Source organism: Rana temporaria, chromosome 10, assembly GCF_905171775.1.
Source record: "Rana temporaria chromosome 10, aRanTem1.1, whole genome shotgun sequence".
In the NCBI taxonomy this organism is placed as follows: Eukaryota; Metazoa; Chordata; class Amphibia; order Anura; family Ranidae; genus Rana; species Rana temporaria.
The window spans coordinates 80,094,488-80,121,487 of NC_053498.1; the positions used below are offsets into that span (position 1 = coordinate 80,094,488).

At 45.7% G+C, this 27,000-nt stretch overlaps 1 protein-coding gene across 3 annotated transcripts in view; it reads right to left on the reverse strand.

Moving 5' to 3' along the window:
* LOC120915227 (serine/threonine-protein kinase SBK1-like) overlaps window positions 1–27,000 on the reverse strand; it is a 103,063-nt gene that overhangs the window by 25,367 nt on the left and 50,696 nt on the right. For all 3 annotated transcript variants that reach the window (XM_040325559.1, XM_040325560.1, XM_040325561.1), the window contains one exon: window positions 2,224–2,426. In XM_040325559.1, coding sequence (XP_040181493.1) covers window positions 2,224–2,426 — 203 coding nt within the window. The remainder of the gene's footprint in view (window positions 1–2,223; window positions 2,427–27,000) is intronic.

Sequence of the window (27,000 nt, forward strand, 5' to 3'; positions counted from 1 at the left end):
CGTGCTATAGCCAAAAGACGGCTACAATACATCTCTCCATGGACGTCCTCCCAGAACTACGCCCCTTACACATCTCCTGGTAAAGGGACAATCACAGCGGCCCTTTACTACATGATCAGCTGTGTCCAATCACAGCTGATCACAGTGTAAACAGAATTGCCAGTTATCGGCAGTACTTTCCTCACTGTCATTGTCACAGAGGAGAGTCGGTAACCGGCAATCCTGACAGGGGACATTCCCACAGATAATCAGGGCACTGATCATCAGTGCAGCCCCATTAGTGCCATCAATTCTGCTCATTAGTGCTGGCCATCAGTGCCACCTATCAGTGCCCATTAGTGCTGCCTTTTAGTGCCAATTAGTGTCGCCTATCCATGCCAATCAGTGCCGCCTATCAATGCCACATATCAGTGCCGCTTCATCAGTGCCGCCTACCAGTGCCCATCAGTGCAGCATCATCAATGCACTGGTGGAGAAAAGATACTTATTTGCAAAATGTTATAATAGAAACTAAGAAAAAGGGATTTTTTTTCAAATTTTACTTTCTTTTTTTTTTTTTTTGTTTCTTTAGCAAAAAATAAAAAACACAGTACCACCAAAAGAAAGCTCTGTCTATCAATTTTTTTAAACATGGGTATATTGTAGCATGATCACACAATTGTTATTCAAAGTGCGACAGCACTGAAAGCTGAAATGCATAGAATGCATTAGGATGAAAAATCTTCAGCCTTTACAATAACTTTCATTCTACTTTAAGTACTAACAATTATTAAAGGGATAACTTAGTATAAGATAGTTAGATACACATGTTATATTCTCTTTCCTTACCCCTTTTCATGTTAGCAGTATGGTCTCTTTTTATTACAGACTCAGATTGATGTTTTCATAATTCCATTCACCTTTCAAGGGTTAATTTTTAGTAATGCTGGTTGATTTTTATCTCCTGTTAGGTGTATTTGAGGCATAGGCTTCAAATGGAACTTAAGTCAGAAAATTAAGCCTAACTAGATCACTCCAGGCTGACCCATTTGGCATGTAAAAAAAATTAAATTACCGTATTTATCGGGGTAAAGCGTGCATCGGCGTATAGCGCGCACCCCAAACCTAGAAGGGAATTTTAAGGAAAAAAAAGAAATACTTACAGTTTGAATGCCCCTCGTCGGTGTCTTGCCCGGCGTCCATCCGCTGCCTTGTCCGGTCCGGCGTCCATCTACGGCCTTGGTGGTGTCCTCCCCGCTTCTCCCGCGCTGTCTCTGAGCGCCGCTGCCGACATATACCGAGCCCAGTACACTCGGGTACACTCGGCCACGCTCGGCTCCTCTCGCATAAAGGCTAGGAGGCGGGACAGAGCGTGACCGCGAGCGGAGCCGAGCGTGGCCGAGCTTAGCCGAGTGTACCCGAGTGTACTGCGCTCGGTATATGTCGGCGGCGGTGCTCAGACAGCGCGGATCGGCGTATAACGCGCACCCACGATTTCCCCCTAATTTTAAGGGGAAAAAAGTGCGGGTTATACGCCGATAAATATGGTAGTGCCTATATTGTTGAAAATCCAGTAATACACTGTCTCCCTCTGCTCTGCACATGCTCAGTTGTTCTCAATTTTTGCCATTGTATTTAAAATCAGAGCCACTAGTGGCTGATCTGCTAACAGCCTAAAGATGTACTACTGTTCAGGGGCTCTCGGCTTCAGCAAAATGGCAGCCACCAGCAAGAACAAACAGGTGCAATTCTGGAGGCAATTTACAGCACACATTGGTTCATTCATTCATTTTTATCAAGTTGTTATGGGTAAAGTTCCGCTTTAAATAACAATGTTCTGTAATAGCAGTGAACCATGACAGAAAGTGAGAACCTTGTCATACACTGCATCTAGATGGCATTTATTTTCTTACCACTTGATAGCATTGTCCCTGCAATCAGTGAACTGTCTGTTGACTGGTACACTTATGCCACCTACACACGATCGGAATTTCCGATGGAAAAAGTCACACAGACTTTTTTTTATCGGATATTCCGATCGTGTGTAGCCCCATCGGAGTATCTTTATCGGAAATTCCAATGAATTCCATCAGGGGGTTTCGATATAGAACATTTTTTTCCGATGGAATTCCGTCTGAATTCCAATGTGATTTGGTTGGGCACAAGCCTGATCGTGTGTACGCGGCATTAGAATTGCCATAGTTAACTAATGGAGTGTTAATGACAGCAGAAAAAGTTACTTACTTTAGCCAAAGTGATAGAATAGAGGTCTCCTGCAGGTGCCAGCTCCTGGGCAAATGAAAAATATTTGTTTGTTTCAAAAACCACCGAAAATGTGCGAATGATATTGGGATGTGAGGAAAGGCACAATGATACACAGTATTCCATTAGAAAATTATCCTTCTTCGTCTTTGTCTTTTTCATTAACTTTAGTGCCATAACTTTGCCTGAAATCATAAAGAGTAAAGTAAGTATGCAATGTTATTCACTGAAGATGAATTTCAGGTATGGATATTTTTACATAATTACTTTGGTCTAGCTTGGACCAAGTCATATGCTATACCTGTGGAATCCCTTGAGAAGCTAGAAATCACGCCTACTACAGAGATTTTCACTATGTTCCAGGATGTGCGCCGAGCGGCTCCTCTGTTGCCTTCTGCTATAAGAGGTCCCAGAGGGACTCTGCAGCTTCCAGAGGGATTCTGCAGGTAAGGTATATCTTACCTCCCAACTTTTTGAGATGAAAACGAGGAACACCTATTAGCAAAAGTATGTAAGCATAGGCCGCACCCCCTGTGTTCACTATTTGATTCACATATACATTTTTCAAATATATAAAATCAGCAGCATGTGCTTTAAAAGTCTGTGACTTTTGAACTTTAACTAATATAGTGCAAAGTAAAATATCTATGAAGTCCATAGCAATCAGCATGGACCGCCCACTGTATATATCTGTTATCACTTTGACGTTATATACCGTGGTTATGGCAACAGCTAGCTGCCATAATCACAGCATTTTTTTAAACAGTCTGCGGATTCGCCGCCACTGGATCACTTTTATGGGCAGCCACTTCCCAGTCTTCATCCCTGCTTACCGGAGCCATCGATAGCGGTGGAAAAGATCCAATCCTGTGGAACGATGTGCAGGAAGTCGAGTAGGGGCAAGATTACTCTATGCCTTTGGAGGACAGGAGCAAAGTCTGACATCACTTCTGCCTAACGGCCTTAAAGACCATTTTTTTTTTACTAGTACACTCTTTTGAGTGTAAATGTGAGATCTTTTTGACCCCAGATCTTGCAATAAAGAGGACCATCCATGCTTATTTATATTACAAGGGATGTTTGCATTCCTTGTAGTAGGAATAAAAGTGATCCAATTTTTATTTTTATTTTTTTAAGGGACAGTGTAAAAGATAAAAAGAAAATAAATAATAAAAAAATAAAAAAATTATGTGTCCAGTCCCTCCAAAGTTGCACGCAGAAGCGAACGCATTCGTAAAACAATCCCAAAAAGGCAAACAAACCATACATGTGAGGAATCGCCACGATCGTTAGAGCAAGAGCAATAATTCTTGCACTAGCCCTACTCTGTTACTCTAAATAGGTAACCTGTGAACATTTTTAACGCATCGCCTATAGAGATTTTAAGTACCGTAGTTTGACGCCATTCAATGAGCAAGCGCAATTTTAAAGCATGACATGTTAGGTATCTATTTACTCTGTGACATAAAATATTGCAACAATAGATAGATAGATAGATAGATAGATAGATAGATAGATAGATAGATAGATAGATAGATAGATAGATAGATAGATAGATAGATAGATAGATAGATAGATAGATAGATAGATAAAATGTTTGGGGGTTCTAAGAATTTTCTAGCAAAAAATACTAATTGAAACTTGTAAACAACAAATGTCAACAAAAAGAGGCCTGGTCCTTAACTGGTCAATTTCATTTTTCAAACTGCAGTGAAAAATGCAGTTGGAGTTTGATTTGTTATTAAAGGATAAAGAGGCATTTGATCCAGTTTCTATAGATTAGACCCATAGTTATAATTATTATTTGTCAAGAAACAAAGGTACAATTTATGCAAGGTGAAACACATAGGAAGATATATGCTTTTTTTATGTACTGCTTAATGGTGATTAATAAAATTGAAGGCCATTTAGGTTATACAGGTGTAGCACTGACCCCCGAAGGAGCTGCTGGTTTAATTTGGGCCTGCACTCTACTAATAAACCCCACTAACTTGGCTCAATCCCCTTGGCACAGCTGTGATGCAATGCAATACAATACAATGTAAGACAATACAAAATACCTGTATTATAACCCCAGGATCCACTGACTGCATTTGGAGTGAGAAAAACAGTACGCCACAACAACTGGATACTTAACCAGAGATATATTTTTATCAAAATAAGTGATTACAGTAATTGTGCTGTCATCCCAACGTAAGACGACAGCACAATTGATTTAAACATAAGCTATTTGAAAACAGTATACATAAACATTTTATACCTGGGAGCTCCCCCTACTTTATTAGCTATGCGTGAGATCTCACTTAAAGTACTTGGTCTTGGATCTTCTTTTCTTCGCTAGCTAAAGTGATTTGTAATCCACAGTTTTGATGAGTCAAATTGAAGTGAAAATGCTCCTGGTGTAACTGCAACAACTATTTTAAAATCGCTTGAAATGTCAAATTAAATAGGCCTCAAGCTTTCTCAGTTTCAGTTCCTCTGCTCCTCTGTGGAACTATAAATCTCAGTGAGGCCTGTATATGAGTCTAACTGTGTGTAAACTTAGCAAACTGTGGGTCGTGACCCGCTCACCCACTGGATCGGAGCTCCGGGTAGTAACTTTTGTTCAGGGTCCTGTGACTGCAACTTGCTTCTCCGTCAGCTCTGTTTAGCTCCGCTGGATGGATCCGGTTCTCTGATGCTCGGATGAGTGTCTCTCGGTCTCTGCAATCCGGCCACTGTCCTCTAGCTCTCCGAGCTCAGCCTTTTGCTTCCCAGCAGCTCGGCATCCACCTCCAGAAGGCTTTTGTTTACACTCCTGTCTCCCCTCGTCTCCAAGGCAACCAAAATCCTCAACCCAAAACATCTCTCTGCATTACCAGTATTTGGGTCTCTCCTCGTCTCCAAGGCAACCAAAATACTAAACAAATCATCTCTCTGCATTACCAGTATTTGGTCACTAGATGGCTCCAAATACTTAAACATAGCAATGTCCATAGACGTTGCATTAAAGTATGCAAACACACATCAATATACAAGAATGTCAGCGCTACATACTCCCCCTACTTTATCTCTTTGGTCCTCCAAAGAGGTTCAAATTGCTAACTCTATTCTGCATTTTAGCCTCTATACGGTTATACAATACAGACAGAGGAGCTTCCCACCAATTGTCATATGATGGGGAGCTATCCTGTGCACTCACAGCTGATACTACTGTGTCTGGTACAGATGTGCCAAGGGGTGAGGTGGGGTTGTCCCTTACTGAATCAAAAGTAGAGGGACCAGACAGTTCAAGGTTTCTTTTGCTGACAAATTGAGATGCTTCAGAGCATTCGCCCAATGTATCATAAGTCAGTCTGCGTGGTGGGCAAATGTCTCTCTTTGCTCTTTGCACTTTCGGGGTATCCATTCCTTTTTGACAAATGTCGTCATCCCTCCTCTCAGTGACTAAAAATGGAGAGTAAATAAGAGTACTGGGCTCTTCTGCAAGATGAGTTGCCGGCACAAATTCTGGGGCCTCTGCCCTGAGAGTTCCGTTATTATCCTCTTCTACTTCTGAAGAGATATCAGCATCTGTTTCTGAAGTTTCCGGAGGCCACAGCCAACTCATCTCCACTTCCTCATCTTCATCTGTAGAGGGTGCAGGCTGAGATCTGGTTATTGGCCTACACACATCGGTGGATGTGGATGGGAATTCCTCCTCTGTGTTTATCCTGACTGCCTCAGTGAGAGGTAAAAGGTGATTCCGATGCCAGGTTTTTATTGGCCCAGTGTTTCCTTCTGGCTTGATTTCATACACTGGGAGCCCTGGAAGCTTCCTACACACAACATAAGGCTGTGATCTCCAACGATCAGCCAACTTATGCTTGCCTGGGATGCCTAGATTCCTCAGCAAAACCCGGTCACCTGGTTGAAGATCCTGAACTCTTACTTTCAGGTCAAAGTTTTTCTTGTTCCTGTTGACTCTGGAGTTCGAGGTGGCTTTAGCCTGCTCGTAAGCTATCTTCAGGCTCCTCCGCAGCCTATCCACATACCCTCTATGGGAGGTCTCTGATGTGTGATCCAAGGAGGAACCAAAAGCCAGGTCGACTGGTAATCGGGCTTCACGGCCGAACATCAATCTGTAAGGTGAATACCCAGTGGCGTCACTTTTGGTACTGTTGTAGGCATGAACCAGTGCAGTAATGTGTTTACTCCAATGGGGTTTCTGTTCCGCAGTCAACGTCCCCAACATATTCAGGAGAGTCCTGTTGAACCTTTCCGGTTGAGGGTCCCCTTGTGGGTGATAAGGAGTAGTCCTGGACTTTTGTATGCCTAGTAGATCCAACAGTCTTTTTATTAATTTGCTCTCAAAGTCCCTTCCTTGGTCCGAATGTATCCGTTGAGGTAAGCCATAATGGACGAAGAACTTTTCCACGAGAGTCTTTGCTACTGTGGTTGCTTGCTGGTCTCTAGTAGGAAATGCTTGGGCATAACGGGTAAAGTGATCTGTTACCACCAAGATGTCCCCCTGCCCACTCAGATCGGATTCCAAACAAAGAAAGTCTATGCAGACCAGGTCCATTGGTCCCTGGCTCTCCAAATGGCCCATTGGGGCAGCCCTCTGGGGCAATGTCTTTCGTTGTATACACCTGAGGCAGGAATGACAGTAACTCTCCACTTCTTTCCTCATGTGAGGCCAGTAGAACCTGTCCCTTACTAGTTGGAAAGTCCTCTCGGCTCCCAAATGACCATGATGATCGTGTAAAGCAATCAGTACCCTCTCTCTGTGCTTTTCCGGCAGGAGCAGCTGCCACTTTGCTTCTGGATCATCAGAGGGGCCCCTTCGGTAGACCACCCCTTGTTGCAACTGCAACCGATCCCATTCTTTCAGTATCAGCTGGGCTTCCTTCTTGGGGCTCTTCTGCAGCACATCAGACTGTTGATGTTCCAATGCCTTCAGCACCAGCCCACACAGTGGATCTTCCTCCTGATCTCTCCTGAGATCCTTTCTGGATAGCTTGGGGAGACCCTCTTGTACAACCTGGGAGACGTTGCAATAGCACCTGGGTACTCCCGCTGAGGATACTCCCACTTCTTCAGCTCTGGCCCCACCTCTACCATGTAGACTTGTCCCTTCACAAAGGGCTCTTACCCCCTCTGGAGTAAGTTGAGTCCAGTCTTCTGATGGATTTCGGGGGTCATGAGGCCTTCTTGATAGAGCATCCGCATCTCGATTACCAACCCCTGGTCTGTACTTCAGGCTGAAGGTAAATGCCGAGAGAGCAGCTAGCCACCTGTGACCGGTGGCGTCCAGCTTTGCAGTGGTGAGCAGGTATGTGAGGGGGTTGTTGTCCGTCTTTACCACGAATTCAGCCCCATAAAGGTAATCCTTCAACTTGTCTACCACTGCCCACTTCAGAGCCAGAAATTCAAGCTTGTGAGTCGGATAGTTTCTTTCGGCAGGAATCAAACTTCTGCTCACATAGGCGATCGGCTGCAGATGCCCTTCATGCTCTTGATAGAGCACTCCTCCCAGTCCGTCATGGCTGGCATCCACATGCAACTCGTATGGTTTGGCAGGGTCTGCATAGGCCAAAACCGGAGCAGTGGTAAGGCTCCACTTCAATTGTCTGAAGGCTTCCTCACATCCTGGAGTCCACTGGTCCTGGATGGACTCTTTCTTCCTTCTGGGCCCTTCTTTTGGCTTCCTTGACTGATCTGGGCTTACACTAACTTCTTCCTGTTTCTTCAGGAGCTCAGTGAGTGGGTGGGCTATTTTAGCGAACCCCTCCACGAACCTTCTGTAGTACGAACAGAAACCTAAGAATGACCTGAGTTCAGTCACGTTGGTGGGCCTTGGCCAAGAAGTGACAGCTTCTAACTTCTTGGGATCGGTTGCCACTCCCTCTTCAGACACAATGTGTCCCAGGTAATTCACTGAGGGCTGGTAGAACTGGCATTTTTCCATAGAGAGCTTCAGACCTTCATCATGAAGTCTCTTCAGGACCTTCTCCAGGCGTTCTTCGTGCTCTTCCAACGTTCTTCCAAATACTATGACGTCATCCAGGTAAACTAGTACTTCAAGTAGGTTCATGTCACCCACTGTTTTTTCCATCAACCTCTGGAACGTTGCTGGGGCCCCAGACAGGCCTTGCGGCATTCGGTTGAACTCAAAGAATCCGACTGGGGTGATAAAAGCGGTCTTCTCTTTGTCTTCAGGGCACATGGGGATCTGATAATACCCACTCTTTAAGTCCAGCACACTGAACCACTTTGCTCCCGACAGGCTCTGCAGAGCATCCTCTATCCGAGGTGTGGTGTACTGGTCAGGAATGGTCCTCCGGTTCAGGGTCCTGTAATCGATACATAGGCGTAGGGACCCGTTCTTCTTCCTGACCACCACTATTGGGGAGGCATAAGGACTCCTGGACTCCCGGATAATGCCAGTCCTCTTGAGTTCAGCCAGTTGTTCCCTCAAATCTTCCAGATCTCCCAATGGGATTCGCCTAACCCTTTCACGAAACGGCTTGTCTTCCTCCAGTCGAATTCGGTGGGTGGCACTCTTTGCCAAACCCACATCAAATTCACTTTTTGAGAAAGCTGCCCTCCATCTCAGAAGTTGGGCTTTAGCTCTTTCTCTCCATGCAGGAGTAAGAGGCGTATTCTTTGGGCAGAATTCTTCTACAGGGATTTCTGCTGCTGGTCCTTCCGTCGAACCACATGCTGCGACTGGAGTTGCTGGGCTGACCTGTCCTAACAGTAGTCTGGCTGGCACCCTAACTGGCACAGCTGCTGTGTTGCGGACACTGACTGGAACTTTGCCGTGAGTCCTCTTCAATGCCCTGGTGGGCAATATTTCAGGGATAAGTTCTAACCCCTTTTTTTCTTCCTGGCTTGTATTTTCAAGGACAATGAAAGGACCTGGTTTTTTCCAGCTTAACTTGACGGAGGCTCTCAGGCAGACTACTTCACCTGGCTGGACTAACCTCTTTTCCCTATCCAGGAGCCAGATTTTTCCCACTCCCTCTTCAGGAACCTCTTCCTCCTGTCTAAGGTCTCGGTATGTCTGGGCCAACATTGGATGTATTTTAGTGGGGAGGGTCCCCTTCTGCAGCACAAGCGGTGCAAGTAGCCTCCTCACCAAGTCAGTGTTCGTCCCAATGATGAGGGAATTTTTGTCAGCCCCTGGGGGACGAGGGCACACTATGGCCAAGGTGTCAAAAGTCTCAGCCTCTCCTGCTGTACTTGGGTCGAAGGTGAGTCTGACCGGCAGGTAACCATCATATGGGAAGTTCTGGGTGCCTAATCCCCATATCTCTAGTTCCTCCAATTTCTGTAACGGCAGGTGCTTGAGATGTCTGTCATAGAAATCCCTGTAGAGCAAGGTTACTTGGGCTCCAGTGTCCAGCAGGGCTTTCGTATAAATCTCCTCTACTTGGATGGGAACAATTGGGGAGGGTCCCACTAGCTTGGGGGGAAATCCACTGATTGCAGTACCTTTGACCTGCCTGGTGGCTTGCACCTTCGCCTTTGGTTTTGGGGGTCTCTCTCTTTTCCCTCCTGGCTTGTTGGTGACCTCAGTGGTCAGGGGTATATGAGTCGGTGTGGAGTTCGCTATTGCGACCGGGCGCCCAGTTGACTCCTTCACTGGGGCCCTCTGAAGTTTTTCCCCCAGTTGTTTGGATTTTGTTTCAGTTACTGGGCTTGGGCACACTCGCCTGAGATGTCCTACTCCTCCACATTTGAAGCAGACTCTCTGTGTTTGTTTCATAGGATGATTAATGGTAGGAGTCTCTGGAGCCTTGAGTGGCAGGACTTCTTCTGTCTGGGGTTTCACCAGACGAATCATCAACATGGTCATCATCTCCAGTATTTCTTTCTGGGTTTGGAACAGCTTCTCCAGTTCAGTCTGACCTACGGGTAGGTGGTGAATAGGTGAAAGCCATGATCCCTGTTCAGCGCTTGTTGCCAATACATTAAGTTCCTGAGTGTCTGAGGGGACACCTATCTGCTGTATTTTAGCACTTGTGGTGCTAGGAGGTTGAAGTTTCCCCTGTTTTTGGTCCCTCTCAATCTCCATTTTATCCGCTTCATTCACTTTCTCAATGAGGACCTCATCCGGAGTTGAGGGATCTTCCAAATACTGCTTCAGTTGTAGCTTGATATAGTCACTCCTCAATCCCGTAGTCACAGATCTCCTAAATTTCCTCTTAACTAGCTCGGCTCCAAAATGCTCTCCATTTCCTTCTTCCTTTGATGTGAACAGCAGGCGGTCCTTGAGCTCAATGGCCCGAAATAGGAAGTTCTGAGGAGTCTCTCTATTATCCTGTGTCATATTTATCAGTCGATAAAACAGCTCAGTGGCATCTTCCTCCTCATAATAGCTTTTCAGTATCCTCTTTAGCTGGTTCAAGGTTAATCCACTCTTCCTCTCCAACATGCCCCTAACACTTGAACCTGGGCTGATGGCATGGATTACAGCCTCTCTAATTTCCAATTCCAGATATCCTTTCTGTAGCCCCAACTCTATTTGGTGTAGGAGGCTGGTGTAGGACAGTTTGTCCTTCTGCCCTCTTTCTCCTATCTGGCCGTCAATGTGGAAATCCTTCCGGATGGTTACTTCCTGCAAGCGGCCCTGGGTGCGTTTCTTCAGTACCTTCCCAGTGTTGGCGTTATCTGGCCATCTTTCTGGTCCTCCAAAACGACACGTAACCCATTAATGCGTTCAGCTATCATACTGGAGGTCTCCTGAAACCTCTCCTGTATGTTACAGTACTGTCGCTTCAGATCAGCCAGCTGTCGTTCTGCCAGTGATTTAACAGCAGCCTCTGCTTTCCTTTCTAAAGGTTCTAACTGCTTTTGACTGGGAGAGCGCCCTTCATGTTTGCTGGGGTGTGTCAGATGGAACTCTGACTTTTCGGACAATTTTATACTGTCACCGTGGAAGTTTTCAGGGACATCCCGTTCCCACTCTATCAGTGCATAGGTGCAGTCGGTCCCAGGATCGGGTTTCACTGCGACCACGTAAGCCTTTCTGTCCGGGGACAATGCTTGTACCACCTCTTTAATTTGTTTCTTTCCCCAGTCGCTCCCTGGAAGTTCAATGACCACGCTCGCTTCTGAGCGTGTCCCTTCTGCTTCGCACCATTGGACTACTTTGATGGGGTCCATGATAGTGTGAAGGGGCGGGCTTGCTTGTAGAGTGACAGGAATCCCGGACGAGCCCCCACGTGTAGCACTGACCCCCGAAGGAGCTGCTGGTTTAATTTGGGCCTGCACTCTACTAATAAACCCCACTAACTTGGCTCAATCCCCTTGGCACAGCTGTGATGCAATGCAATACAATACAATGTAAGACAATACAAAATACCTGTATTATAACCCCAGGATCCACTGACTGCATTTGGAGTGAGAAAAACAGTACGCCACAACAACTGGATACTTAACCAGAGATATATTTTTATCAAAATAAGTGATTACAGTAATTGTGCTGTCATCCCAACGTAAGACGACAGCACAATTGATTTAAACATAAGCTATTTGAAAACAGTATACATAAACATTTTATACCTGGGAGCTCCCCCTACTTTATTAGCTATGCGTGAGATCTCACTTAAAGTACTTGGTCTTGGATCTTCTTTTCTTCGCTAGCTAAAGTGATTTGTAATCCACAGTTTTGATGAGTCAAATTGAAGTGAAAATGCTCCTGGTGTAACTGCAACAACTATTTTAAAATCGCTTGAAATGTCAAATTAAATAGGCCTCAAGCTTTCTCAGTTTCAGTTCCTCTGCTCCTCTGTGGAACTATAAATCTCAGTGAGGCCTGTATATGAGTCTAACTGTGTGTAAACTTAGCAAACTGTGGGTCGTGACCCGCTCACCCACTGGATCGGAGCTCCGGGTAGTAACTTTTGTTCAGGGTCCTGTGACTGCAACTTGCTTCTCCGTCAGCTCTGTTTAGCTCCGCTGGATGGATCCGGTTCTCTGATGCTCGGATGAGTGTCTCTCGGTCTCTGCAATCCGGCCACTGTCCTCTAGCTCTCCGAGCTCAGCCTTTTGCTTCCCAGCAGCTCGGCATCCACCTCCAGAAGGCTTTTGTTTACACTCCTGTCTCCCCTCGTCTCCAAGGCAACCAAAATCCTCAACCCAAAACATCTCTCTGCATTACCAGTATTTGGGTCTCTCCTCGTCTCCAAGGCAACCAAAATACTAAACAAATCATCTCTCTGCATTACCAGTATTTGGTCACTAGATGGCTCCAAATACTTAAACATAGCAATGTCCATAGACGTTGCATTAAAGTATGCAAACACACATCAATATACAAGAATGTCAGCGCTACACAGGTATTTACAGAGTTATCAAAGTACTTTCTGTTGCAGTTCTAATGATAAACACAAGATGGCACCACTGTATATAATACAGTAATGAAAGCCTAGCTGTCAACCAGAATGCATCTGGTGTGCTATTCTGAGAAGACAGAGTTGCATCAGTAGTTGGAAAATTATCCAATGCAGAATGTTAGTTCATTAAGGGGTGTGGGGGGGGGGGGTGTCTGGTGCGGATGATCTTGTTAATTGATGATATCATTCATGGAAATTAGCAGGAAAACTTTGTCTAAACTGGTTGACGATACTGGATAATTTCTTGCGCTTTACTCTCTGGAGAACGGAATAAGCAATTGTATCTTTCAGCATACCCTTGCCTGTTGCAGTTATTTATTTTTTATTTTTTAAGGGTGGAAGGGGGTGTGCTTGTACAACGTTAAGTCATTGATTATACACTGCACACTGCCTGCAGCCTGTATATATATCTGGGAACCCCCCAAAAAATATATAAGTTCTGTGATTATTTTGAGGTCAATAACGCAGAATAAAACAAAATTACTGTTTGTCTTCTGGGCAGTGGAGGATCTGCACTATGCAATATGAGCCTGATAAATACACCACATACATTATATACAGTGCCTTGAAAAAGTATTTATACCCCTTGAAATTTTCCAAATTTTGTCATGTTATAACCAAAAACATAAATGTATTTTATTGGGATTTTATCTGATAGACCAACACAAAGTTGCACATAATTGTGAAGTGGAAGGAAAATGATAAATGATTTTCAAAATGTTTTACAAATATCTGAAAAGTGTGACATGCAGTGGCAGAAGTATAGGGGTCGCTGAGGTCACCATGGTGACCGGGCCCCCTGTATACCTCGATAGGAGAAGCAGCAAGAGCGGCTGAGACCAAGCTCCCCGATGCTCAGTCAAACTGTAATCAGCACTGCAGGGAGCTTTTCACACTGATTACATCTAAAGTGAAAGCAAAGTGTGTGCTGTACTCTTTGTCTCCACCTACAGTGCAGTACCCGGCAGGGAGAGGTAAAGCACTGACGATTTTTAAAAGGCTATCTGTATGTATGTGTGTTACTGTGTATGTGTGTGTGTGTGTGTGTGTGTGTGTGTGTGTGCATGTATGTGCATGTATGTGTGTATGTGCATGTATGTGTGTGTGCATGCATGTATATATATATATATATATATATATATATATGTGCATGTGTTTATATGTGTGTGCATATGTGCATTTATATATATGTGTGTGTTTACATGTATTTATGCGCATTTTATGTAGGCACATTTAATTCTGACTCCCTATATGTGTACAATCAGAACAGATTTTTTTTTCTTGCTTGTTCATAGTACCAGCAAAAAAAAAATGTTTCCTCTGAAAAGCGATCCATGCTCAGATTTTCATTTGACAACCAGTAATATGTTGCATCCTGACCGTCTACTTTAACCCCTTAAATGCATCATCACTATGCTGCAACTGCATGCAATGCACACAGTTGTGGGGTGATTGCAGTGCAGTCCCATTCACCTAGGGGTGTACTTCAAGGGTGCCCTGACTGCAAAAAGATTGAGAAACACTGGCATAGAGGAACCGATCTCTCCATTTTCCTCCTGCAGCCGCTAAATGTCTGCAGGAGGGAGAGGAGGAGAAGCAGGGGAAGTGGAGAAATCGGTTCCTTTATATGCAGCCACCCACTAGCGACCAGGCCCTGCTGTTCCGCCACCGGGCTCGGAGGAAAGGGCACTGTCCGGGGGTCAGAGGGCCCTTCATGGTTTCTTGCACCAGGGGCCCTGAAGGTCTTTGTTACGCCACTGGTGGCATGCATTTGTATTCAGCCCTGTTTACTCTGATACTGTGTGTAATTTAATCTCCTTATTAATACAGCTGTTCTGTGAAGCCCTCATAGGTTTGTTAGAGAACCTTAGTAACCAAAAAGCATCACAAAGGCCAAGGAACACACCAGACAGGTCAGGGATAAAGTTGTGGAGAAGTTTAAAGCGGAATTACGTTATAAGAAAACATCCCAAGCATTGAACATCTCACGGAGCACTGTTCCATCCATCATCCGAAAAGAAAGAGTATGGCACAGCTGCAAACCTACCAAGACATAGCCGTCCATCTAAACTGATGCAGCCAAGAGGCTCACGGTAACTCACGAGGCGCTGCAAAGATTCACAGCTCAGGTGGGAGAATCTGTCCACAGGACAAATATTTGTCGTGCACTCCACAGATCTGGTCTTTAAGGAAGAGTGGCAAGAAGAAATCCATTGTTGAAAGAAAGACATAAGAAGTCCCATTTGCAGTTTGCGAGAAGCCATGTGGGGGACACAGCAAACATGTGGAAGAAGGTGCTCTGGTCAGATGAGACCAAAATGTTACTGAATTGAATTGTGGCAGAAAACTAACACTGCACATCACCCTGAACACACCATCCCCACTGTGAAACACGGTGATGGCAGCATCATGTTGTGGGAATGCTTTTCTTCAGCAGGGACAGGGAAGCTGTCACATGCCTAGTAGATGAGCCCAAACTGCAGAGGAAGGCCTCTCTTACGCCTCTGACTTAGGGCCCTGATAGAGTGAACAGGAGGCGCAGAAGTATAGAGTAGCATGAGTGCCTGGGTGTAACAGGGCTCTGGTCCCCTGTCGTTGGGAAAGTACTGCTCCCACAGCAATTTCAGAGGCGTCAACTTCCAGGACAGATGGCAGGGTAGAGTAAGGATGCTTTAGACAGAGGCAGAGGTGAACAGTCTCTTAAGGGTTTCAAAAGCAACCTGAGCCTCTGGGGACCAATGGAAATGGATGCCCTGTTTGGTTAACTAAGTAATGGGAGCAATGATGGCTGAAAACCCTTTAATGAATTTCCAATAGAAATTATCAAATCCTACAAAGTGTTGGATTCTTTTCCTATCTACAGGGACTGGCCAGTCTAGGATTGCAGTGATTTTTTGAGGGTCTATCTTGATTCCTTCAATTGAGATAAGATTAGTCCCAGAAATGGGATACATTGCTGCTCAAACTCACAGTTTTTGGGCTTAGCATACAGGCCATGCTAAGCAGGCCATGCTATGAAACCAGTCAGAGACCAGCACTGCTGGAGCTGAGTGACTCCCCTAGCTGCCAGGGGAATAACTCCTCCAGTGAGGGTGGGAGTAAAGCCAAGGGAAAGGAAAGACAGATTATGGTGGTAGGGGACTCAATTCTTAGGCTCCTTTCACACGATTGGACCGTTCAGGTCCGCCTGTCAGTTTTGACGGCAGACCTGAATGGCCGCTCCATGCAGTCCTATGGAGCGTCGGATGTCAGACATCCGACCAGATCCAATCTGCCAAAACCAGACGGATGGCAATACGTCCCCATCCGTCCATAGCGGATCGGATCGGGTGAGATCTGATGAAAACGGACATGCTGTCATGATGTACAAGTAAATGTGAGTGATGACATCACTAAGGGAGCAAGGGAGGCAGTGGAATCCTTATGGGTAGAGCTGCAAAAAAAAACTAAGGGGGAAGTAATACTGGGAGTATGATATACAGTAGGCCCCCTAACCAGAGGAAGGAGGCGGAGGCGGACCTCCTATTACAATTGGGATTAGCAGTATGGATGGTAAGTGTCATCATAATGGGGGATTTTAATTATCCAGACATAGCACGCCAGTTCCAAAATGTCTTGCAAGACAATTTCATGGGTCAGATGGTAAACGCACCAACTAGAAACAATGCGTTGCTAGACCTACTGATTACCAACAATACAGACCTGATCACGGATGTGGAAATACGGGGCAATTTAGGAAACAGTGATCAGATGTTTCTGTATAAATCACACTAATAGGAAACATAAGGGGAATACAAAGAATGAATTTCAAAAGAGCTAACTTCCCTAAGCTACGAGCCTTGCTACAAATTGGGATAAAATCTTAGGAACAAATAACACAGAGGAGAAATGGGTATGCTTTAAGAGCATATTAAATAAGGGCATTAGCAAGTGCATCGCAATGGGAAATAAATTTAAGTCCTAATAAAAGTCCTGGGTGGCTTAACTCCAATGTAAAAGGCCTTAAAAAAAAGAGATGCATGAGAGGGGATATGATTTCAATGTACAAATACTGTACCGGTGACCCCACAATAGGGATAAATCTTTTCAGCGTAAGGGAATTTAAAAGGACACTAAATTAGAAGAAAAGCGGTTTTACATTCAACTGCGTAGAGGGTTCTTTACTGTAAGGGTTGTATGGGTGTGGAATTCCCTTCCACAGGTAGTGGTTTCATGTAGAAAATATGTTTGCGTAATAGAAGGTCAAATTGTTCAAAAGCAGGTATACTTCTATCAGATCTGTATCTTACAGACTGCATTATTTCTGACACTTGGAAAAAGTCACGAGGTTCCATGCTGACCATCAAAGTACATGGAGCTTTTTTTTCCGAAGGCATTAGGCTAAAACGAATAACTCATTTTAAAGTGGGCAGAGAAAGCTTCCTCTGCATAAAGCAGTTATTACAAGGGGTGCATTATAGGATAATGGGCACCCATGTAAAGTGCAGGTTACTACAGAAATGGGTAACTACAGGTAGTATTGTTCCTTTTAGATTTTTTTATGAAGTCCCAGGATTGTATGAAGCTGTGCATAGAGATGCCACATGTCATCAAGTCTTAGCAAATCTGTTCCATAGGCTTCTCTAGGCTTTGAGACTTGGTTTTCTGCCCCTTTTTGGTATGTTCATATTCATGAAGTTCTCTTAAAAATTGTCAATTCTTTTTGTTATGAAATTGAGTTTTGGCTTGATGGTCACTCTGTGGTATCCTTTGGGGCGTTTTTAGTTCTTCTCATCGTGCACTGGCATCCTGGTTTGCTACTCTCTAAGTTAGACCCTCTTTGTGAACTCTAAAGGGAGGGTGTCAATTCATTCATTTCTAGCTTGTGTGAATCCCAGATAACAGCTCCTTTTCGACCTACTCTGTGTATTGCCCTGCAAGGGTAAAGTAGAGTTCTGACTTGGCGTGCCGCTCTTTCACGCTATGACTAACTTTAGAAACTTTATTGATGGTTGTCACAGTTCATCTTTAGCTCTATACAAAACCGATGACTGCATGGATTATTGGATCTGCAAAATGAAACAGTGGCCTAAACTGACCCAGTTTGCCACAAGGCTTTCTTCTGAACCTTTAGCCTTAGCCATCAACTTCCTATACATATGCCGAAAAAGAACAACAACCTTAAACCACAATGAAATGTCGTTTTGGAGATTTGGTTAATCATGGGATCCCCTATTTTACACAAAAATAGTTTCTTATATAATTGTCCCTAACCTGGTTAGGTATATTATGGCAATGTGTATATACGTTTATATGGGATGATTGTATTTCTACTGATATTTTGGGAAACAATATGTAGCTGACAATTTGAAAAAATGCTTCTCTGTCCTATAGGTGCATTCCTAGGTATAGGTAAAGGGTAAATACAGCTCTGCATGAGCAGAGCACGTATCTTAATATATAAAGGACTGAATCTACTGAAAGAAGGCTTACCAGGAAGCTAACCATTTCAGCACTTATGCCGCGTACGCATGATCGGAATTTCTGATGGAAAAAGTCAGACAGACTTTTTCCATCAGATATTCCGATTGTGTGTAGCCCCATCAGAGTTTCGATATAGAACATGTACTATTTTTCTCCGAAGGAATTCCACCATGATTTGGCTGGGCAAAAGCCTGATCGTGTATACATGGTATAACTGTACCAGTGAAGTGTGCTTCAGTCCCCTAGAAGATGACTTGGAAATGCATATCCCATATGTATACCCCATATATATAGTAACCTATATAGACATGTAAACCTAGTAGAAGATGGATTCTGATTCATTGCTATGGCTACAGTACTCTTTTACTGTACTTTGTACCTTTTCTCTTAGCACTGTTTTAATAAAAACACATAAAAGACTTGGAAGCTAATAAAGCCAGCCTGTTCAGGTAATGTGACCTAATATATTGCAGTTATGTGTATTACTAAATGGACACATTTAGTACTGTAAAATACAATGCTACAGAATTTATTCAGTAAGCATTGAAAAGATCAGATTTGAGGTGTTATAACTGTGGAAACCAGTGTGCTGAGATTCATTCTGATTGGTTCAGGGAAGTGGGCAGACCCTTGGCATCCTCATGTACAATGCAAGACTGCACTGTAAGTGATCACTTCCAAGATCTGCAACCAGTTGTGTATCGAAGAAAAGTGGCTTTGAGGGACCAGTCATACAAAGAGGAGAAAAACTGCAGGAGCGAGGAATAAGGTAATTACTGTATTTATTGGCGTATAACACTCACTTTTTTACCCTGAAAATGGAGGGTAAACTGTGCCTGCGTGTTATACGCAGGGGGCTGTGGAATGTTTTTTTCCTGAAACTTCCTTCTTAAAGTTAGGGTGCGTCTTATTTGCCTGTGTGTGTTATATGCCGATAAATACGGTATTTCACGCTTTTTCATAACTCCAAGACAAAGCTAGCATTGTGGAGGGGGACCAACTGCAAGGTTAACTTTTCTCTTCAGCCTCCAGCTTTAAAATACTGTACACCATAGCATTCAAGCAACAATAATCTTTAGGGGCTGTCCACACCTACCGGACCGGTGTGTTACAATAATGCGGCAGGATAACTGCAGTGCTGTTGCATGGATTACGATGCATCACACTGTTGACATCTAAAAAAAATTGAAATGTCACATAGTGACATTTCATTAAGTTCTATTGGCCACGGTGCAATGTGAAGCAGTGGATTGCCTCACAATGCGCTGCATTGGAAAAAAGTACCACCTGCCGTACTTCTTTATTAAGTGCACGCCACTCACACACCACTGCGATGTGGTTGTGTGCACCAGCCATATAAAAGACAAGCCATTTTGCCTTGTCTTGTGCTGGGACTAAACTGGAGCCTCTCAATACAGCCCCACCTCACATGGTGTAAATGTGCCCTTATTGTTATACTCACTGAAAACGGAAAATTGTATACTCACCTTTCCGTAATTTTCCTTTCCTGACGCATCTTCATGGCAGCACACAATGGGGGGTTGTGACTCCGCCCCCACAACCTGACAGGATTGGTTACCTATAAATTTGAAGAGGGAACACCCCGCACCATTCTCTGTATATATCATCATTAAACAGCAGGGTGGGATCTGTGTGCTGCCATGAAGATGCGTCAGGAAAGGAAAATTACGGAAAGGTGAGTATACAATTTTCCGTTTTCCTGACGCATTCATGGCAGCACACAATGGGAAATAACTCGCCAGTCGGGAGGGTTTAATGCAATAGTATTTATTTCCTAGTGAGCGGAAGAATTGGCCCTGATGATGGATCTACCAAAGTCGGCTGTAGACAAAAGAGCAGCGTCCACTCTATAGTGGGATATAAACGTATGCCTGGAAGACCAGGTTGCTGCCCTGCAGACGGATTCTGATGAGACACCACAATATGCTGCCCAGGATGTTGCCACTGCCCTGGTCGAGTGCGCTCTGATGCCCTCCGGAACTGTAAGTTGTTGAACGGAGTAGGCCTTCTCGATAGTTTTGACTAGCCAGGAGGCGATGGTACGAGAAGTAGCTGCTTGGCCGCGTCTGGCTCCGTGTGGAATGATCAGGAGAGCCTCTGTCTTTCGAAGGTGAGTGGTAGCCGAAAGGTAGCTGGATATAGTAGTCTTAATGTCCAAGGCGTGGGGTTCGCCGTTCTCGTCCGTAAGGTGTGGAAGGACGATATCCTGGTTGTAGTGGAAGGCCGAAGCAACCTTTGGTAGGAAACGGTCTGAAGGCCTTAGTACCACTCTGTCGGATAGGAAGACTAAGTAGGGCTCCTTGGCCATCAGAGCCTGGATCTCTGACACCCTTCTGGCTGAAGAAATAGCGATGAGGAAGGATAATTTCAGAGTCAAGTCCCACAGGGAAATGGAGTCAAACGGAAAAAAGGGTGGTAAGGAGAGGGCTTCTAGAACCACCGAAAGGTCCCATGTAGGAAAGGATGGTCTTCTGGGGGGTCTGATCTTCAGACAAGCTCTCATGAATTGAATAACCAGAGGGTGAATAGCCCATCTAGTGCCTGTTTTGGCGGACAGGGCGGATATCTGTACCTTGAGGGTACTTGAATTAAGTCCCTTATCAACGCCCGACTGCAGGAACTCCAGAATTTGGGATGGAGCTGGAGAGACAGGATCCCAGCCTTTTAATTGTGCCATCAGAAAGAATCTTTCCCAAACCCTAGTGTAGGTGGTATTTGTGGAATTTTTCCTGGCTTGCATCAGAGTCGTTATCACCTCTTGGGAGCAACCTTGTTCTCTCAGCCTAATCCTCTCAACCTCCATGCTGTTAGGTGCAGTCTGTCCGGGGCCGGATGGAGGAACTGGCCTTGATATAGGAGATCTGCTGAGAACGGCAGGTGGATTGGAGGCCGGGTGTTGAGCTGCAAGAGGGTCGTGAACCACGGCCTTCTCGGCCAGAATGGCACCACCATGATTACTGTGACTGAGGATCTCCGGAGCCTGGCTAGGAACCTCGCTATTAGAGGAGTTGGGGGAAAAATGTACCCCAGGTTGAAGTCCCACGGGTGTACTAGGCAGTCCGTCCCCTCGGCTGACCGAAAGGGAGCTCTGGAAAGGAACCTCGGGCATTTGGCATTCGCTGGTGTTGCTGCCAAGTCGACCTCTGGGATGCCCCATGCCTTCGTTAGGAGGGAGAATGCCCGGTGGTTCAGAGACCACTCGTTGTTGGAGAGCGATTCCCGGCTCAGATAGTCGGCTAGCACATTCTGCGCTGCCGGGACATATACTGCATTCAGGTCCAGAAGGTGTACCTGAGCCCACTCCACTATGGGACGAACTTCTTCCGACAGCGTGCGACTCCGGGTACCCCCCTGTCTTCGAATATAGGCCACCGCGACCTTGTTGTCTATCCGGAGAAGGACACTCTTCCCTCGTAGTAGAGGTGCGAAGGCCAAGAGGGCTTGAAAGGCTGCTCGTAGCTCCAATACGTTAGAGACTACACCCTGGGCTGGAAAGTGCCAACGACCCTGGACCGCATGGTCCTGATAATGAGCCCCCCAACCTCTCTGACTGGCGTCCGTAGTCACTATTTCCGGACTTGGAGGGACTATAGGCCTGAATCTTCTGAGGTTGGGGTGGTGAGTCCACCACCAAAGTGAGTGCTTCACCCAGTCGGGAATACGGATGGACTGGGACATTGAGGTCCCGTTCCACTGTCTGAGGAATGCGTTCTGCAACGTTCTCATGTGCCACTGGGACCACTGCACCATGGGTATGGTTGATGCCATGGAGCCCAGCATGCTCAGGCAGGTTCTGGCTGACGGACGTCTGGACGACATTAGGTTTTGTACTTTCTGCACCAAAGGTACCACCTTCTCTAACGGGAGCTGTACCCTGTTCCGCTTGGTATCCAGTTCTGCCCCCAGGAATATCATGACCTGTGAAGGTTGCAGGCTGCTCTTCCGCCAGTTGATCAACCAGCCAAAGTTCTGGAGGGTAGATATTAGGGTCTCCCGCTGGAGGAGCAGAGTCTCCTGATCTTCTGCCAATAGGAGAATGTCGTCTAGATAGTGGTGCACCCGTAGCCCCTTTTCCCTGAGGAGTGCAATGAGGGGAAGGAGAACCTTCGTGAACGTTCTGGGTGCCGAGGAGATGCCAAATGGTAGACATCGGAACTGGAAGTGGCACTTGTTGATGGAGAAACTGAGAAATTTTTGGAAGGCTGGATGGATTGGCACATGGAGATAGGCGTCCGACAAATCTACGGACAGCATCCAGTCTCCCAGATTCACTGCCAGAAGGATGGACTGGAGGCTCTCCATCTTGAAGGCCTCTATTCTGATGCTTGCGTTGAGCCGCTTGAGGTCCAGAACGGGCCGAAGATCCCCCGACTTCTTTCGCACCAAGAATAGAGGGGAATAAAATCCCCTGCCCCTTAGGTGCGGAGGAACCTCTATGACTGCCTCCTTCTGAATTAACTCCGAGACGTACTGCAGGAGCAGTTTCCTCTTGTCCGGGGAAGAAGGAACCTTGGTAGGACGAAAGAAACTTCCTGGGAATGACATAAAATTCCACTTGTGGCCATATCTGATCGTGGAGAGTGTCCACGGGTCCCTTATGTGCTCTGCCCAAATTCGTGCAAAACTCCTGAGCCTGGCGCCCACCTGAGCTGGGTGGGCAGGCGAGCTTTCAAAAGGACTTCTGCTGGTCTCCGGCGGTGAAGGCCTTGGATTTCTGGACTCTCGCAAAGGAAGGACGAGTCGACCTCCAATCCCTTCTGAAATCCTTGCCCGGGTTCTGCCCCCAGCGGTAGGATCTAGTATCCCTGTACCTGTCCGGCAGATTGCGCCTGAAGGCAGGGCCCTTCTGAGGCTTGGGCTTTCTGTCGGAGGGAATAAGTCCAGACTTTCCTCCAGTGACTTTAGAAATTGCTGAGTCCAGTTTCGCACCGAACAGATTTGTGCCGTCATAGGGTATTTTACACCAATTAGATTTGGAAGCAGAGTCAGCGACCCAGGGTTTCAGCCATAAGGCCCTGCGGGCCATTACTGAGGCCAACATAGATCTAGCGGCGGAGCGAATAATGTCCACTGAGGCCCCTGCCATGAAGTCGCCTGCTAGCCTGATTTCTTGTAGGGAGGAGAGCACTTCATTCTGGTCAGTCCCTTCTAGGAGGGCTTTCTCCGCATTGGCCACCCATGCAGAAATGGCCTTAGCCACGGCCGCTGTGGTGATGGCTGGCCTGCAGGCCCCCCCTGCCGAGGAGTAGGCTTTTTTCAGTTCCAAGTCGATCTTACGATCGAGGACATCACGGAAGGTGACCGCATCCTCTATCGGCAAGGTGACATGCCTAGCGAGTCGCATGAGGGATGAGTCCACAATAGGAGCATTAATGAAGGAGGTGACCTTGGACTCCTTTAGAGGGTACAGCTTTGCCAGCTTATTGGACAGGCTGGGCCGCTTGTCCGGCTTTTCCCATTCGTCCTTAATGAGATCCTCCAGTTCCTCAATGAATGGAAACAGCTCAGGATCTTTTCTTAATTCAGGGAAGTATTTCCCAAGTTTTTGGGGTTCTTCTATGGTTTCCTCCCAGCCGATAGCCTCCTTAACAGAGCGGGCAAAGGGCTCCACTAAGCTGAAATCAAATCCTGATGTTGGCTCGCGTTCTCCGAAGTCAGAGTGGGTCTCTGCTAGTTGGGCATACGAGCCGTGCGCGGATGAAGGACCCGGAATAGGGTTAGTAGGCATGGCCGTGGTCTCCATGATTGATTCCCGTACCGACTCTCTTAAGATATCCGTGGCCATTCTGGCGTCAGCTTCCTTCTCTCTGGTTGCCTCGGCAAAACAGGAGCGACAGGCTAATTTTCCTGGCAATGCAGCAGCACCGCACACCCAGCAAGCATTTGCTGCAGGACGGGTCTGAAAATGCTCGCGGTGAACTGATGGTGACCGTCTGCGGTGAGACCGGCTTCGACGGGAGCGGCTGCGATGTGATCGGCTATGCCTCCGATAATGGCGAGAGGGTGATCTTGACCGACTTCTGCGAGAGCGTTTGCTGGATGCACGGCTGGACCTCCTTCTTTGCCGTGGACTTGCATCTCTAGGCCTGATGGGACTGCAAAAACAATGCAGTGTTAGTGGCCGGCACTCTTTTGTCTCTTCACTACTTACCAACTTGGACGGCCTCCTTACCTTGTTTGCTGGTGGTGGTCTGCTAGGGCAGTGGGCTCCATGAAAAGGATGCAAGGACAGCAGCAGGTGTCTGAAAGGAGAAAGGAGCAGAAGGGCCTGGAAGGAGAGAAGCCCCCAAGTACCTCGAGAGCTTTCCTGAAATTTTTTAGGCAGAGCAGCAGCCTAGAGGGAGGAAAAACAGATTTCCCTATTTTTAAAATTGGCGCCGTAGTCGCGGCGCTGATGACGCGGCCGCGCATGCGCAGTAGCGTCCCGCGCCGACCGCCGCCATCTTGGGTGAGGGCGAAAGGTAATCGCTGACGCCATCAGCCTGCTGCGCGCATGCGCAGAGCGACCAGGAGACGCGGTGGCGGCGGTGAGAGGGACAGCAGAGCCCAGCAAAGCCCAGGTAAATTATTGGGCAAACTGGGGACTAGAGTAAACAAATAAGACCACCAATAATGAGCCAGAGCAGCACAGCAGCCTCTAGGAAGCATAGAATATAGCAAAAAGGAAAGGGGAGCCATGCCATATTAAGCTTATTTAAAGCTTGTAAAACAGCCAGGATAAATTGCCAGGATGAGACCTTGGAGAGACCCCTGAGACCACCAGAGCGGGGTTCCCACCATATAGCTCTATTAGAGACTGTACAGGAGGGACTTCCAAACAGGAGAGGCCTGAACCTGCTGGGGCGATTGCGGTAAGAGGCAAATCTTCTTGTAACGTCCAGTCTTGTCAGGTGAGGATAAAAAAGAGAATGGTGCGGGGTGTTCCCTCTTCAAATTTATAGGTAACCAATCCTGTCAGGTTGTGGGGGCGGAGTCACAACCCCCCATTGTGTGCTGCCATGAATGCGTCAGGAAAATAAAATATGTTTGTTAAATATACAGTGTGAGAATATAAGTATTTGATCCCCTGCTGATTTGCTGTTTGCTCACTGAGAAAGTCTCAGATTTTTTTATAGAAGGTTTATTTTAACAGTGAAAGACAGAATAACAATAACATCCGGAAAAACACATTTCAAAAAGTTATAAATAGATTTTCATGTTAATGAGTGAAATAAGAATTTGACCCCTTCGCAAAACATGACTTAGTACTTGGTGGCAAAACCCTTGTTGGGAATCACAGAGGTCAGACGTTTCTTGTAGTTGGCCACCAGGTTTGCACACATCTCAGGAGGGATTTTGTCCCACTCCTCTTTGCACATCCTCTCCAAGTCATTAAGGTTTCAAGGCTGACGTTTGGTAACTCAAAACGTCAGCTCCCTCCACATATTTTCAATGGGATTAAGGTCTGGAGACTGGCTAGGCCACTCACAGACTTTATTTTGCTTCTTCTTGAGCCACTCCTTTGCAGCCTTGGCCGTGTGTTTTGGGTCATTGTCATGCTGGAATACCCATATACAACTAATTTTCAATGCCCTGACTGAGCTGGGGACCCATCAATTCCAAGTCTTTTATGACAAAACATGTTGGGGCGTGGCTGTGCAGCAACCATCTGAAGTGAACATGTGACGTATCAAGGCCGATCAAGGAAGTGGAGATCCAGGAAGGAACAGCAGGGAGGTGGTGAGCGATCAGTTGACACATTGGGTCCTCTGCGACCAATATACTCGGTTTTCGGTTCATCTCTAAACGAGTGTTTGCTGTGCAGTGTATTGCTCTATTTTTTGAGATTCATGTGAGAGCTATATTTTAAGATTTAAGTGTGTTATTAAACTGATTTTACGGTATCACGCTATTTTGAGCACTTCTTTTATTTACATGTGGAGCTTTCTGGCAGTGAATTGGTTGGAACTGGGATTATCTGCTATACCTACCAGTGAGGTCTTTTTGTACACGTTTACATGCCGAACACGAGAGTGTAAGACAATTTGAGTTGGTGAGTTTTGCATCTGACGGGAGAGGATTCACTGACACCGGGTTTGGTGGAAGATTGGAAGCTATTATCATTATTTTTTTACAAACCTACCTGATGTGATATATGGACTTATATTTAATCAATATTTAAAACATTTATATATATTTTTTGGAATTTGTTCACATATTCACTTTTGTCACATGGTGATGTTTATGGACATTAGCATTATTTTTGAATACCTGTGAAAACAGATATTTCATCTTACATTGTTTGCAGCGCTGCTTATATTTTATTACACTAATTTTAGGGTTTTAGAATACGTTTTTCACAGTTAGATTTTTTTTTTTTAAAGTAGCTGCTTCACTCTTTTGCAGATTTGATTATCACTATTTGTTCATAGGAGCAGTGGTGGGAACACAGAAAGGGCGGATTCATCTTTGTTACCATTATTTACAAATTAAGGGAATACAATGCCCCCCAGGCCCTAAGAAGTAGTGTCATCACTCGAAAATTCCAATGCGGGTCTTAAACAGAAAGGGGTGTCCCCTTGACAGGAAGGGGTGGATCATATTTAAATTAGGGGGTGTACAATTTAGTCAAGCCTAGGGTAGCACAAAACCTAAATACACTACTGCAGGTGCCTTTTATACAGGTAACAAGCTGAGGTTAGGAGCACTCCCGTTAAGACAGTGCTGCCGATCTCAGCTCGTTACCTGTATAGATGATACCTGGGAGCCAGAAATCTTGCTGATTGATAGGGGATCAAATACTTATTTCACTTAAAATGCAAATCAATTTAGAACTTTTTCGAAATGTGTTTTTCTGGATATTTTTGTTCTGTGTCTCACTGTTAAAATAAACCTGCCATTAAATTATAGACTGGCCACTTCTTTGTCAGTG